Source organism: Pyrgilauda ruficollis, unplaced genomic scaffold, assembly GCF_017590135.1.
Source record: "Pyrgilauda ruficollis isolate IOZ18807 unplaced genomic scaffold, ASM1759013v1 scaffold23, whole genome shotgun sequence".
NCBI classification, from domain to species: Eukaryota; Metazoa; Chordata; class Aves; order Passeriformes; family Passeridae; genus Pyrgilauda; species Pyrgilauda ruficollis.
This window is the reverse complement of record NW_024522539.1, coordinates 2967118-2983493: the sequence shown is the minus strand read 5'-3', so window position 1 is coordinate 2983493 and position 16376 is coordinate 2967118. Positions and strand designations below refer to the sequence as shown.

General features: G+C 41.5%; 1 protein-coding gene across 2 annotated transcripts in view; it reads right to left on the bottom strand.

Moving 5' to 3' along the window:
• Positions 1-16376, bottom strand: part of IGF1R (insulin like growth factor 1 receptor) — a 165653-nt gene that overhangs the window by 131879 nt on the left and 17398 nt on the right. For both annotated transcript variants that reach the window (XM_041468722.1, XM_041468723.1), the window contains exon 2: positions 3303-3848. In XM_041468722.1, the coding sequence (XP_041324656.1) occupies positions 3303-3848 (546 nt within the window). The remainder of the gene's footprint in view (positions 1-3302; positions 3849-16376) is intronic.

Here is a 16376-nt window from a genome sequence, read left to right as displayed (position 1 = left end):
GGCTGTTCTTTTCCCAAATAGTTTGCCCAGTTCATTTCTTATAGCCCAAGCAATAGCAGAAGTGTCTTAGGAAGCATTAGCTGGACTTGCTTGAAAAAGAACACAAAGGTTATGGTAGACAAGGGATCCTGAACTTCCAGGCAGGCTTTCAAGGGTGTAATTTTCATTTGGTTTCTGCAGGCTTGGAAAGGCCTAGTGACTAAGGCAGAAGACCTCAAAAGTTAATCATCAGCAAGAGGAATACAGAAAACAACCAAAGTTTTCTTTACAGCAGACCACTGGACTGGCAGAGCTAGTGTGTCATCAGACACAAGTCTTGCAAGGGGTACAGCAGGAACAGTTTTTCCGGTTCTCACATCAGTTGCTGAGTGAGATGCAGGCAGCTTCCATAAACCTTTCCAGCAGTCACAACTGCCAGAAAAAAAAGGAAAACATAAAAGGCCATAGTCTCATTTGTATGTCTGGACACTCAGTTTTTATCTTTTCCATCTCTACCTGTGCCCCACAGCACTGATGCAAACAAACAACTTCAATACTCTCCTTTTATCTTGAGGGATTCTTCTATGTGGCCTTGCAACCCCAGCGAGGCACAGCTGGCATTGAATACACCAACATAAAAGTAGGTGCAAGTCAGAGAGAAGAGAGCGTGCCAAGCCCAACGCAACATGCTGCAGCTCCAAAGAGAGCAAACTAGTATTGCTGCTGCCTTGGGGCACTCGAAGGTAAAGGAATGTACACTACACAGAAACCAGGGCAACAAAACTGGCAGGAGAGCTGCTGACGCTTTATGCTGAACCTTAAAAATACCCAGAAAAATTCAGAAGTTACAGTTTCTTTGTTGCTTGCTCTTTTATAGAAGCGTCCATGGATTATTCTAAGTCAGACACAGCATATCCTTCCCTCCCTCCTCCCGCAGCACTGTTCCTGCACAAGTTATATTGAAGGAAGCTCAAGCTTCTTCCTTTGTTTGTGGGCAAGAAAAAGAAGGAAAAAAACAACTTCCACTCAATGGCAAAACTAAACAGGAGCCAGGCTACTTAAAGTACCAAGTGTTCCCACACAACATTTACCCACCAACTTCAGATCTTTCAGCGTAAAACCTAAACAAGGACAAGAGAGATTTAATACACACTCCTCCACAGAGCCAGAGCAAAGAAAAATAAAAAGGCACAAAGGAACCCTGAATGATAGAGAGCATTTCCAGCTTGACATTACTGTGGCACACAAGGAGAATGTCAGGGTTAAATTAGACACTGCACTAGAAAAATATTCCCTGGAAAATAACATAGGTGTCGTATCTCGTCCGGTAGGAAAACGCCAGTAACTGAAAAGTCCTTCCTTCTGTTCTTTTTCAGAAGCTTTGTACTGCAAGAGTCCTCTCCTGATCAGGAGTTCATTGCCAAAGCACCCGAGCAATCGAGCAGGGGAGACAAAAAGCTTCCTTTGGAACAATTGCACTTTTATACCTCCCTTGTTTTTCTCCAGAGCAGGAGTACTTTGGGGTTGTTTTGTTTTTACATGAATGGCCTGCAAATTTAAAGTCATCTTCCTCAAAGTCTGTGGCTTATCACAACAAACAGATTAGAACAGGTCCAAATTTCTCACTCTGCTTATTGATTAGAACTTGATAATTTCTTTATACGCTGTACACCCCAAGATACTCTAAACCAAATTGTTTTTCCACAATGTAATGCTCTTAACGAGCCTTTCAAGGCTCTTTTCCAATACTTGCTTTCTTATTCACAGTCTCCCATGCAAGGAGATGAAAGCATATATGGAAAAAAACCCCATTACCTACACCCTTGCCTTCAAAGTCCTGCTATCACAGTCTAACCATGACCTCATTTTATTTAAACAAATTTCTTCTCATGTGTATTTGGGATCCAAATTATTTTAACAGTCACTCAGATGCCAAAAAAAGTTTTTTTGCACATTACTTTTGTCTACTCCAAACAGGCAAAGCACTCAATAGAAAGCAAGTCATTATATCTCATTAAATACACTCTCGTTACATCCATTCAAACCACCGAGGGCAATGAGGTTGCACAGGAGTCACCTTGGTCACCCTCTGCAGACAACAGAGTTACACTCTGTTAATGAAGACATAAATTTGGCCTGCAGGACTCATAGAAACACTCCCCTCACCCCGGGCAAAGTACAAGGTCTCCCAGTAACAGGCTGAGGGGGTTTCTTTGCTTTGTTTAAAAAACGAACTTTATTTCCTGTAAGTATTGATAAAAGCACATACTCCAAATGCCTTTTTGCAGAGGTATTTTTGGCATGTGTTGGCTGAAACTGCCCCACGAGCTACTTTAATTGCAGTTCTAATTGAACAGGAGGACTCCACAAGCAACTGACAAGCCACTTTAGAAAAACACAACATCCCCAGATGAAGGCAACCCGAATATAGTCCTGATTTCTCTCACACTCTGGTGTTTCCTGTCATTATGGCAGCTTTGGTCAAGACTGCATGTGGAATTTAGGAACTGTTCCTCCCAGTGACGACTTTGTAATTAAGCCCTACTGATACTGCAGGGCTCAGCTTTCGTAAAGTTACAGGATGAACTCAAAAAGCCTTCCATGTAATCATGTTACTTGAGTAAACTATGAGTTTGTTTACTCTATTTTTAAAAAGTGAGAAGAGATCAGGTTTTGTTTTTGCTAATACTTGCTATCAGAAAGACCTAAACCTGCCAGATAAGAACAAAACAGGTAAGAGTAACTTCACTGGGAGTCAAGATATTCGTGGACTCTTTGACTCTATAGACTGTACTGTGAAAACTAATGTCAGTAAACAAGTCCTTACGTACAGGATTTACCATTACAGGAATGTCTGGAGGTGCACGCCAAGAGAAGCAAAAAACAAAGTCCAGTTAACAGCTTCAGCATGCACAGCAACAGCTCTGGCACACACGGAATGTCACTTCAGCAGGAGGAGATGGCACTCGATGGCCACCTCCTGCCAAAGTTCTCACGGCAGGTGAAGCTGCCTCCAGTTTTGCTACAATGGCATTGGTTCCATACTTACACTTTCCACCTTCTCCATGAGGAAGTGACTCAGGGAGTTTGTTGGGGTTTGTTTTACGGTTGCTGATTTGTTGTTTTCTTTTTTTTTAAATTATGTGAGACAAGCCTTTACTGATTGGGGAAGAATCTATTTGTGTGGCAAATGGGTAACTCATGCAAACTATACACAACTAGAATAAAAGTTTCAGTTGCTGAAGAGCTTAAAATAAAACCAAAAAACTAAACGTTTACTTCCAAAAGAGGTAACAAAAACAGGATATCTCCTCAAATCTTACTTTTCTGGCAGTGGTTGGTGGTCCAGCAGCGGTAGTTGTACTCATTGTTAATAGATGTCTTCTCACACAATGGCTTCTCTTCCATTGTTCCTGGACACAAGTCCCCACATTCCTTTGGAGGTTTATTCCCAACGATGTAGTTATTGGACACTGCATCTAGGATGAGAGACCAGTCCACTGTGGAGAGGTAACACAGGTCAGAGTTCTTCTCGATCCGGATGGCCCCGCGGGTGATGTTCCTCAAGTTGTGAAGCCCGATCTCTTTAAGATTTGTCATTTCAAAGATAACCAAGGCATAGTTGTAGAAGAGGTTCCTGCCACGAATGACTGTGAGGTTGGGGAAGAGATCACTGAGGCTTTCCAAGCCTGCCACACGGAACAGCAGCAAGTAGTCAGTGATGACAGTGAGCTTTGGGAAGCGGAAGTTGCGGTAATCCTCCGCTTTGGAGATGAGCAGGATCTGCAGGAAACCCTCGATCACCGTGCAGTTCTCCAGGCGCTTCAGCTCATGGATGTCATTGCGAATGTCGACATTTGGCCCGCAAACTGAAATGCAAAAGGAGGAAGAAAAGTTAGTAAATAAGGCATTCCTAAACCTTTTGAAACTGGAACACAAGAAGGATATTCTGATGGCCATAAGATTTCTAACTTTTAATTAGGTTGCAGTGTTAAAACAGAAAATGAGTACTTGATTTACACCTACATGAAACCCTCATTTCATTTAACCTATCACGCTAAGGACTGCCAGGAGCAGCACAGGGATGGCAGCTCTCCCTATATTCTGCAGTACACAGAGAAATGCTGGTTTATTACTGCTGATGACAAGAGCTGCATTACATTGAGGAATACAAAGAGAAACCAAATGTATTTGCACAAATACAAATTAGATCATGAATGTGTGCCCACAGCAGGGTTTGAGCCACTTCACTTCAAACCACTCAGGTAAAACAGAAAGTGATCCACCGGTCATTACATTACTAATTCACTCCCCGCCCCGCTTAAGACACATGCGCACAAAGAGGGCATTTCCCAGAAAATTACAACTTCAGCCTCAAATCACTCTTTCTTTCCAGGGTCACACACCAAACAAGCCCTAATTCTTGGAATACTAGTCTTGCAGTAGGTCAGCAACAACACTAAATCCACTGAAAGCTGGTCAGCATTTCCTGCTCTGTAACTGGGAAGAAAACAAAGTCCTTGGACTTACAGCACTGAATTCCTGTTTGCATGTTCCAGTAAACCAAGTTTCACTAATTTTGGCACCAAGATATAAAAAAGTCTCTTGAGTTCTAAGAAACACAGGATAAATTTATTTACAAGAACATGGAGCATCACAGTGAAGAATCTTTCCTTGAAAACAGCAGATTGAACTCCTTGAACTCTCCAGAAAACAATGACCAAAAGGATTATTCCCTAATAAATCTACGTATTGAGTTTTTCCATATTAGAGACACATCACAATAACAACATTAAAGGGGTTGGAGGACGTGTGTTAACAATGTAATATTTAGACACATACAATCCACTTGGATGTAAAACAAAGAACTACAGAGTGTAGAGAGCCACTGTTCTTCAAAACCCTCAGAGCTGGTCCTCTTTGGAAAACATGGAAAAAAGATTCCCCATCAGAGATACCAAGTTGCTTGTAAGCAAACAAAGCAAAATAACTATTTATTTAAGCAACCCAAAACTCAAATAAACACCAAGCAATTCAATTTTGTGGAAAGGTTCTCTTTTAATGTATGCTAGGCTTAATTATTTTAAAAACATCTTTTCCTCAGACAAGGGAAAGGTCTAAACAAGCACTGGAGCCAAAAAACTTAAATTCTAACCCAGACAAATTGTCCAGAGAGTCAGAAATTGCGCTGACAATAGAAAGCAGTCGTTCCATCCCACAACACTTATCTAAGGCTAATAACTTAAGCTAACAAAGGATCCAGAGCATGAGCATGCTAAAACCACAGCAACTCTAATACCCAACAAGGACTTAAAGACTTCTAAGTCTTTAAAAGACTAAAGGACTTTCTGGTTAGAGGGACAGCATAAAAAAATAAAATAGGGCGAGATCTTTGTTAGGAAACAGATGTTTCTACACGAACTATTACCTAATCTTCCTTCTGTAAAGATTCAAGCTGAAAGCAAAGGCTATTAAATGTGACTTGCTGCACTCAAGTAGCTATGTGCAAGAATGTTATTTTTTTGAAGGTCTAGGGAATGAACTAACACCAAGACTAATGTACCACCAGGAACTCTCGGTCCCCATGAGCACTGAGACAGGAAATCTCCATTTTTGTACATACTGATTTCAGAAAAATTGTACTCTACTGCTGGAATATGTGTCTTGAGGCTTGAACTTCAGGAAAACATTAAAAAGCATGAATGGGTTGGCACTACTCAATTTTAGAAGCCAGACAGAAGAGGGAGAACATTAAAGAACTCCAAGGTAGTAGATCTTGTAAGAGATGCACTGGTTAGTGCTGAAGAAGTGAGGGGCTCTCCCCTGAACCTCCAGGAAAAACAACCTCGAGCCTTATTCAATTCCTCTAATGAGCTGGTACCCACATCTTGCTTTTAACTTCAGAAATCATGTTCTAAAGCCACGAACCCTCCATCCACCCTAGGAACTGTGGCCTCTGCCCAAAGGGTATTTACACTCTGACAGTGGGCCTCCCTTGTTTTGAAAAGGCAAGTTAAAACACACGCAGTGTCCCCCTTTTGGCTTCCATCTCTGCCTGCTGGCAGGCCAAGGTGAATAGTATGGCTCCTGCTATGGCAAAGCAGAAGTAGCGGAATTTATTTTCCTGCCATAAAAGTTTAGAAAGCCTAACTGCTCCAAGCCCTTTATTTTGTTAAAGAAATAAAATTTGCACTTGCGCTGACATTTTGCAGGCAAGGTTCCAGAGTGATGGGTTTAAAAACAGCTGAGTTACAATACCCTAAAGAACAATTTGTAAGAGAAATGGCAGCAAACGTTAACTAAAGCATTATATATCTGTTCATGTCTCTGTTTGAGGCTGGGCTTTCAAAGTCATACTGCTTTTAGCTTTATGTTTGTTTCAGCTCAAAAGTTACTTAATTTTAGATATTTAATGCTTTTATAAATCAGTGAAATTTCTAGAGCTTTATGGCAAAAGTATGCACTCACTTGCCTCAGTTATGAAACATCATCCCCTCAGTATGGAAAAGGATGAAGTCCAGTGGGGTCCCACATTAGAAATTGATCACAGATGAGTGGCTGTTGACATTGCTGATTTAAGAACTTATTAGTTCATCTAGTGAGTTATGTCTTGCAGAACTTTGCACATATAATGAGAACTGCAGAGACACAAATGTGAAATAGGACAAGCATCTTGGGCCATCCTGACACTTGGAAAAATCAGTTCCCATTAAACTACGTATTTTTTAAAAGAAATTTCTTTTAAGTTCACATTGTTCACCAGAGTTAATTATACCACACTACATCATCTTTTTCTCACGTTTTTCTCTCTGCCCTGAAAAGGATTATATGAAAAACAAATTAATCAGAGCTCAAAGTCAACTCCAATTTCCATCTGGCTGTGCTGTGTTTTCTTTGGATGCCATTTGAGAGAAAGCGTATACAGACTCACAATATAAACTGGTCTGTCAGACACAATGAAGTGCACAGAAAATGCTCTTTAGAGCATTTATACTCCATTTAACAGTTTTGGATATTTCACTTTAGAGAACTTTTTTAATATGACTAGGATAACTTGCCTTTGTTTTACATTTAATTCAGAACCGGAAATTAACTATTATGTATTTATTTTGCTCGCTAACAGAACATAAAAATGCAACAGCTGTTTATTACCCAGCCCCACTAGTTCTGGGTAGATTATAAACACCCAGGATAATTACCAATAGTCAGATTCACGCTGTTTTCATTCAGCTGCCTACAGATTTCCAAGCCTTTGCTTAAACTGCCTATCATTTATCAGACTCGGCCTAAACCAAGTACCTAATTCAGAGTAAGAAATTTGTTCTTTAAAGACAAATATATCTATTTGTTTAAAAGATAACTCCCCAATATGGTAAAATACCAAAGTGTAGCACCACAGTCTGTACCTAGACAAACACAAACGCCTCCCTCTTTAGTCCAGAAGTCCTGAGCTCTACCTGGTATCCAACAAGAAGCTCTGTTGTGCTCTTTTTTTTTTCTGGGAGCATCCCATGGGCAAACTGCAGGACATGTAAACTTCCAATGGTAACAGAAATACCCACTCCACACCCCCATCATCCAGACGATCTGCAGCCCATTCCTAGTCAGAGGACAGATCCAAGCCTGCTCGTGTAACTGAGATGGGGTCAATGAACTACCAGGAAAAGTGATTGCACGTAACAGGTTCATACGACAAGAGTAATTAATGCTCCTTGATCTGGCAGAGCCTCCTGGCAAGTCTCTGTGTAAGTGGTGCCCTGGCTGGGAGCAGAGCTGGGGCTGTGAACACACACACACAGCACCTCTGCTGAGGACAGGCTGGGCAGGCTCCAAACAAGCTGTGTCACAGACTGTAGTGATCCAGCAGATTCCTCTCGACCTTAACTATGATTTGCCAAAGCTCACTTGGATCATTAAAACCATTCCGACATGCAGAGCTGCCTTGTCACCTTGAGAAACACCTGCTATCCCATCACCATCTATTTACAGTCATTTACTCCACACAGCAGCTCTTCATCTTTTCCTATATCCACCAGTTACTTCAGGTCACTGGTGACTCCTGAAAGGACTTGGCTGTTGCCCTTCAGTGCTCGGAAGGAACCCTTCCCTTCCTTCTGCAAAATCTCATGCTAGCACAGACAAAGCAGCAGAGAGCTTTCTGTTCAGCATTCACTCTACACTACAACTACTGCCTGCTACACCACATCCCAGCTGGACATAAATTCATGACAGCTAATTCACTATCAATACCAAGGTGTTCATGGGCAGCACTGACAGCTCACACATTCACTGGTTTTAATAAGAGGATTCATGTCCCACAAGAAGCAATTTCATCATGGTGTAGTTATAAGTTTTGTATTCCTCCAAGTTGCTCCATTTAGAAGTTCTAAAGACACACAACTACGTATGTTTATCTTGGAAAAAGCCACACTCCTCGACATTTTAAGCCTTGCCTTTGGCCCCTGACTTTTTGGGGTGATATTAGAAGGCTGTACTGCACTGCAAAGTCCCAATATCCTCTCAACTAGCCAGAAGTTAAAGATGGAGCAACCACCACTACCCAGCTCTCTCAACACCAAAAGGTCTCAGACAAAGCAGCACCAAGGCAGCTCTGAGTCAATCCAGCCCATCCCTTTCACAATCCTAAGGCCTTTTCAACACAAGTCTCATCCAGCTGGGTCAGGCTTTCCCTAGCAACAGAGACTTGTTCAGCCTGAGCAGTCCTTTACATCTCTGAAACAAGAATGAGGATAGACAGCCTGCCATGAGCATCTCACCAGCAACCTCGATATCAGCTCACACTCACCTTTTTTCTGATTTCTGATTTCCCTTTGTTTCCCCCCTTCTGACTTGGCTTCTGTGAGAACTGTTTCTTTTACTTCATAGTAGAGATCTAAAGTTAATCTTAAATGAGGATATCTTCAGTGTTTCCATTTTACAAAGAGCATCCCTTGACACTGGTTGCTGAAAACAAGTACTGAAGGTGCAGAAATTGTTTTAATTCCATATTGCTTTCCTGTCCAGGGGTTGTAACACCCATTCTGAGGGCCAAGTCTGTGATCCACAAGGTTCCAAAGGGTTCTTTTTTATGGGAGGGCATGAAGTTGCTTCAACTTCTCATCTACCCTGAAATTCTGCACAGCTGGTAACAAGCACAGTGTGTTACCATCAATGCTGGATGAATTCCCACACAAAGAAAGAACTACAAGGCTTAATACAAGAACACAATTGTGGCTGGTTCTACTTTTAGAGAGTAGCTTGCTCACACCACCACAGCTCACTTTGCCAATAATGGCTTTTCTGAGCACACTCCACTCCAAGAAGAGGTCGGCTTTCCCAGACAGCTACTGCTGCTCTCTGGTCAGCAGAGAGCTGATGTTACTGAGTACAGAACACTGCTCTCTCCCAAACTGCTCTAATGAAAGAGGCCTGACCACATCACCCCTCAGTAATGTCAGCTCAGAGCTGTGGGTCTTTCTGGGAGATCAGCACATCTTCTGAACAGTGTTGTTATTTATTCCCAACAGAGCCACTTCCTTTTCATCATGTGTTTTTTAGTTTTAATCTATGGCAGGTCCTTATAAAGAAAGAGTCCAAAACAGCTACTGAATGTGGCTATGGTCCAGCTGCCCTCATCCCAGATTCCCAGCATGCAGCACATCCCTTTTCAGGCAAGCATCTCCAGAGTTCCCATCCCTCTCTCACAACAACAAAACACGTTTATTGCACTGAGTGGATTTAGATCTGCATAACTATCACTGCATATTGACATGTTTACTATCTACTGGATCAACTCAATGGAGGGGTTGTCTGGCACACCAGAAAAAAACTTAGGGCTCTGAAAAAATTCCTTGAAGACACTAAAAGGTTGAATGATGTTAGGAAAAAGGAACTGAACTTCAGATAAAGCCAATCATATCAGGTTTATAAGGAGCCTCTATTTTATATGACTGCCATTGCTCCGAAGAGAAGCAGAACGACACAAGAGTGAAAACAGAAGGAATAGTCTGAAAATGAGATGCCCCTACAGACTAGAAACAGGGGTAAATAAACTTGAACTTAGTATCTCTCTTCATTCTTATTCCTACGAATTATGCATGTTTTAAGGAAGCCATCAGGGCTATCATAGAGCCCTAAAAAAAACCCTTTTAAGTGTTATTCAGTCATCACTGGCCAGAGAGTCACTGCAGACTATGGCCTGGGCCTAAGCCTTCTTTGCTCCTGTAGTTTCAATGACATGGAAGGCAAAGCTAGAAAGTCTGAGAAGGAACAGCTTAGTAACCACAATTTCCCTTCGAGCCCATGAAAAGTTTCAGTACAGTTGCACCATTTGCAGACGTAAGGAAAAAAAAATTACTACTGAAGTCTCAGGATTCTTTAATTGCATACTCTGCAAAGAAGAAATTAAATGTGGAGTTCACAGAAATCAGTGGTTGGAGAGATTGCTTATGACACTTTACATTAACACAGGATTCCACCACCCACTGAGCTCTTGGTTTTGCCTCCGTAGTGACACTATGAATGAGATATATATTTTAGTGTCTTTAATGTACTTACACAACCTCCCACAAAATTTCTGTACTCTCTAAGCTCACCTATCCTGTATGTGTCACATCAATCACTAGATCTCTTCCCAGGGAAGCCAGCTTCTGTGTTACCTCTTGGGATGTCAGAACCAGTAACAAGGAGGGAACTAAATCTACATCACGATTCAAGCTGCTTCCCTACCCACTGAACTATTTCTCTTCACTGAATATGCTACATAAACCTCTTTATATTTACCAAGATTTTATGAAGCTACATCTCTCAAGGTGGGGAAGGGATAGATAAAAGGCACCCCACGACCCAGAAAACGTCAATCATTTTAGATTTTGCTAAGCAAGACCATAATTGAATTTCAACTTCTGTATTTCCAGCACTAGCATAACACTGCCATCTTTGGCTTTCAAAACATGAAAGGGAATACTCAAACCCAAACAAAACCCCACTGTTTCCATTTGAATATAAGTCCTGAGAACATTCTTCATAATATATCTAAGGCCAAGAAGGAGGGCTTGGGGTTTTTTTTCATTTAATTACAAGTTAAGCTTTGGAGGACAAAGCCAGACCACTATGATCTTCAAAACACTCACGGGACTGGAGATTATATTGCAATGTAGCTTGTAATTTCTGAGAAACATAGTCTATTACCATTAATTTACCTCATACTACTCATCACTCCTATCAACCTTTTACAGAATTATTTTCACCCAGATTTGGAAGGAAAAAGTGGTGTCACAAGAGGCCAATTAAATTTGGTGCAAATACTTTAAAAGGCAACTAGATTCCTCTTTGCCACACACATTTTCCTTGTCTCCCACAGCCCTTAGAAAAATACACATAACCTACTTTAATCTTCTCTTCTGCCACTCTACTAACTCTATATTCCAAATCCAAGGGCCACTGTGTTACCACGCTGACCAGAACAAAACATTCACAAAAATAACACACAAAAGGGCGACAACCCACATCACAAACTCAAACTGTCTCTGCCTTTTTGCTCTTGCAATTTTCAGCTGTCATTGGCTAAAGATATCTCTGGCATTGTTGCTTTCCATGAACTTCCTCCAACTTCCCCATAAGTTTACACAAATAAAACTTCAGAATAAACCACGTTTTTGTCCCTCATCTCACTTGGGTTCTCTCTGCCAACATTTTACTTTGAATATCAACAGGAACAGCAGCTTAGCAAAAATGGAGCCAACAAAATGAACTGAATCCCTTTAATAACACTGATTGATGCCTTCTCTACACAGCTCACCAGAGCAAGGAGGTCTAGAATTAGCCCAGCTCACGTGAAAGCATCCTCATGACAAGTCATCCCCAAATTAATCCTCTCTGACCAAGGCTGCTCTGATACACCACATCCCTCAGGGGTTCCTGTGAAGCCACATCCATTACCTCCTGCTGCTGAAATAGCACATCAGCGGCTCGGCTGGCACGGATTCCTGCTCATCCTCATGGGTGCACAGGGCAGGAATGGAGGGAGGATAACATCCAGGCCAGAACCCCCAGCTATCAAAGCCAGGAAAAGAAGCAGCAAACTTTTAACCCTGATACGTAGTGCCCAGGTTATGGGCACTGTCTGTAAGATTCTCTGCTAACTCCAAGATGAATCTCACCAGCAAATTCCTCACCCGTTAATACTCCGTAGGTGTCAAACACTGAAAGCCATTGTTTGAACCTTACCATGGAGCTGAGCACTCTGACCCCTGGCCTGCTGCTCCTGTGCATTTATAGGCAGGAGAAAACTGTTAGAAACATCAGCTGAATGCAATTCCAGGATAATTCCCTGTAACACTGCAGAGTCACAGCCTGGTGGAGTTTGTGAGAAAATTGTCAAACAACAACAAAAACTGCAGAAGAAAGCAGGTAATGCCTAAATCACTAAAGATGAGCCCACTCCTCACAGCAGACAGTCTTCAAACTTCTGCACTTTTTCTTATCCCACACTGTAACTTCCCTGACAGCACCACAAAATGAGCACGTGCCATTCTACACAAAATATGTAACATACAAGTGAGTAGGTGGCACACTATGATCAATAACTCTGAGAGTAAAACATTTTTAATGGTGCTAATAATGTTTAAACCCAATGCCAGCAGCTTCAGTCTAATGCCTGCTAAAGCAAAAATGGAAGACTGAAATTACAAGCTGTTTATAACACTGAATTTATGTTTCACAATCTGTGATGACAATAGAGCTTAGCAAAAATTGTCTCTCCTGGGGACTGTTCTTTTCACCTTTAAAAAAAAAATAGTTGTGTGCACGATTTTATTTATTTGTTTTTAAAACAGTTGTCTGCACATCCAAGTGACTCAGCAACTGGCTGACAGAAACCTATGGGATATACACTTAGGTAGCTGGGATAAGCAGCCAAATTCTTCCAGAATGAAAATTCATCATGTGGCTGGGCTCAGCAACTCACATTTAGGAAGACTTTACCATGCCCTTAGTTGCCTGCCAGGTTGCCACCCTGCAGTAATCTAGGAAAGCTGTCACTCTTTAAAAGCTTTTGGAAAATTTGTTCAGTATTATTATTTTCCAAAAATGGCTGGCTAATCAGGCCAGATCATTCAGGCTTCATTAGAAGCCAACTGACAAAACAATATCATAACATACAATTGCATCCATAATGGTCAGCAAAGGATTTAATAGTGAGTCATAGATCCACAGAAAAATTACAAGTCTGATGCAATTACTCTTAACAATATGCAACACAGGGCCCTACTATGCTGTGCTAACCAGCTCTTAAGCAATCATACACAGAAATCCCACATTCTCTGGCCTTCCACAGCGATGTTTCTGTTTTAACCAACTGAACTAAGACTTCCATTAGCCCCTTATTTCCAACAAAATATAAATTTAACATGGTGCTAAAAAACATGATCTAACTGAACAGAAGAAAAAGTTAATGCTATCAAACTTCATTTAACAGAACAGAGAGCTCTCCCAGCCCTCCCTTCACATGGCAGCTCCAGTTTAAAAATCACACAGGTCATGCTGTAACCTGCTTTCTCAAGGCAGTTAAAATATGACCAACTTGCAATCCCCAAAAAGGGCTTTAAAGGTATTAAATTACATATATGCAGGTGCTGTGGGGCTTTCCAGCCATGAGCTAACTAGACTGAAAAAATAACCTTCCTCTCCAAATACAAGGTAAAACACGTGGGCTGGCACCAGAGACAAGGTAACATAGTTCAGGCCTCATCAACCAAAAACACTTGCACCAAAAAACAATTTAAGGCAAATGTAAACCAAAGTAGCTATACCAGGAGGAGTTCTTATGCGAACTCACTTTTCTGGTGAATTGGATGTTTCTGACTCGCTCTTAGTATCACAAACCCAGCCCAAGCAAGGGAAGTGTCCTTCGTTCCACGAGGGCAGCGTTCACATTGTATTTATTGTCTCAGAGTAATCACAGCACAATAACCATGAGAAAAGAGAACCAAACACCTCTGTGATACCACTCAAGGTGAGTCCCTCCTCAAAAAAAACATCCTTAATGCACACAGGTGAGAAGCTGCCACAGAAACAAGGCTAAGCATGGGAAACCAGAGCTCTTTAGGCACAGTGAATTCCAGGAGTTTGATTTCTCTGAAAATATAAGGAAAGCTTGAGTACAGGATTTTCAACGTATCTATGCAGATGTTCTCACCAGCAATTGACTGAACCTTACTGAAAAACAGTAAAAATAAAAAATAAAATTACCTAAATATATATAACTTGTTAAAAAGAGAAGAGCCAACAGGGGTTTACTTCCAGCTGCTTTCCACACTTACACTCAGGGTGACATTTCAGCCCATACTGTCTGTTTTACATTTACATACTGCCCAAGACATTGGATTTCCAACCTCATACACACAGTTTTTAAACACTGCCTAGATGCACTGTGGGTGATGCACGATGCTGCAATTCTGGTGAGCAGAACAGTTTGGGTATTTAACCAGCCAGGCTCTGCTAAGTTCTATTGCTTGGCAACTGCAATTCCTGTCACCATATCCACTTTTATCAGGAGAGCACTGAAATGGCAGAGCAAGCAGGAGAATTACTATTCACCCTCTGGTAGGCGCTTCTGGAGAGCCTGGGGTGCAAGAGGTTACCCTGATGCATTCCTAACAAATTCCCCCGTGAGAAAGCAGTGGGTCCAAGAGACAAATAAATCCATGGCACCTTTCATTCAGCAGCTCTTCATAAGGGATTACCTACTCCACCCCCCTTCTCAGCCAAAACTGGGGGGAAGAGTGTTGCAAGAAGGGTGTTGCAAGACTTTGGGGGGGAAGAGGATGCAGGAAGTTACAGGAGATGGGACTAGGACAAACCAAGCAGCAATACCAAACCTGGATGCTGCTCTAGGCACTCCCAGCTTCAGGAGTCTCCCCTCACTGGGATTTGCAGCAGCACAGATTTATTCCAGAAGGTAAATCAAGGCAAGACCAAGATGGAGGGCTCAGTCTTCATCACTGTTTTTACCCTTTACCTTGCATACACACCCCTCTCCTACCTAAAGGCACAGACGAAGAACAAACACTTAACCTGACTGTAGCCAGCTCCCTGGTACTATTTCACTATTTGTTCTGGTCACGAAGAAGATAATGTAAGAAATTAGAAGAAATTTGAGTCAGAAAAGATGGATAACATCAAGGAGAGAAAAACAAGTGAGTGAAAGCTTTGCTTTGTTTTTGTAGTGGATATCTACAGAGGAATGTACACAAAATGAGATTTTAACTCAGGCACACAACTTTAAAGTCATCATTAAAATTAGCTTATTGCATTCACCAGGAAAAAGTGGATCTAAACATGCTTTTCTAGGTTTAACCTGAACTGATTCTTGAAATGCACCATTTTTGGAAAGGTCACTATTTCAGAAGATCTCATCCTCTCACAAAGTAATTTTCATCTTAGGCAGGGGGGACACGACACGCTAGAAGATTTTAGACTCAAATTTTCTTAACTGCAGTGGAACTTAACTGCCATGACCTGGTTGATGGAATTAAAATAAAAATATCCTCCCTGGAGGAACTGTGGAGTGAGCAACTGCTGTCAAAAGTGGTTTAGCACTAGAACACCTGGAACCTCAGCAAGTGAGCAGGTGCATTTCTTCGGCAAAGTATTAACAAATGTGCACTACTTAATATTTAAATTATTATAGAAAATATATTTATAATTAACCTATGATAAGAAATCTATCCTTAGAGAACTTCGATTAAAAATTAAACAGTGAACTTTATCCACTGCAACAGATGAAAGGAGGAACTAGACAAAGGGAAGCAAGAGAAACCACATGAAGCCTGTAATACACTCCTAAATATATAAACCTAAGTGACACATTCTTTAGTTTCACTGCATTCAGAAACCTTTCTTATCATGATACCAATTCAGACACTTTACATTATGCAAGATAGGCAAAAAAATATTAGCTGATCTCAATGGCTGCCATCTCTCAAACAGAGGGACAACCCCAAAAAATAATTCTGAACATCTCCTGATGAGAAGGAAACTGACACACGGGCAGAAGCTGCTCATGAGACTTTAGAAGTAGGCTACACGACTGCATTGAAGCAAACCTCTCTCTGGACCCAGACTACATTCAAGAAAGTTTTGGTAAGACTGTTTGCTTCGGACACAAGGAAGGTTTCTCCAAGCTCTGAAATCCCACAACTAATTATAGCACTCCACATCCTTCCCCACCATCATCAACAGCAAAACCAGCTGCCAGTCTGGGAGGCAGAAGAATCTAATCTCCACTGTGCCACTACAGCCACCCCCAAAAAGGCATTCTTCTGCCTGTAGTTATGATCTGCCTGCCCAAACAACATGAAGTCCCATCAGCCAAGCAGTTCCTGCCAACACAAGCT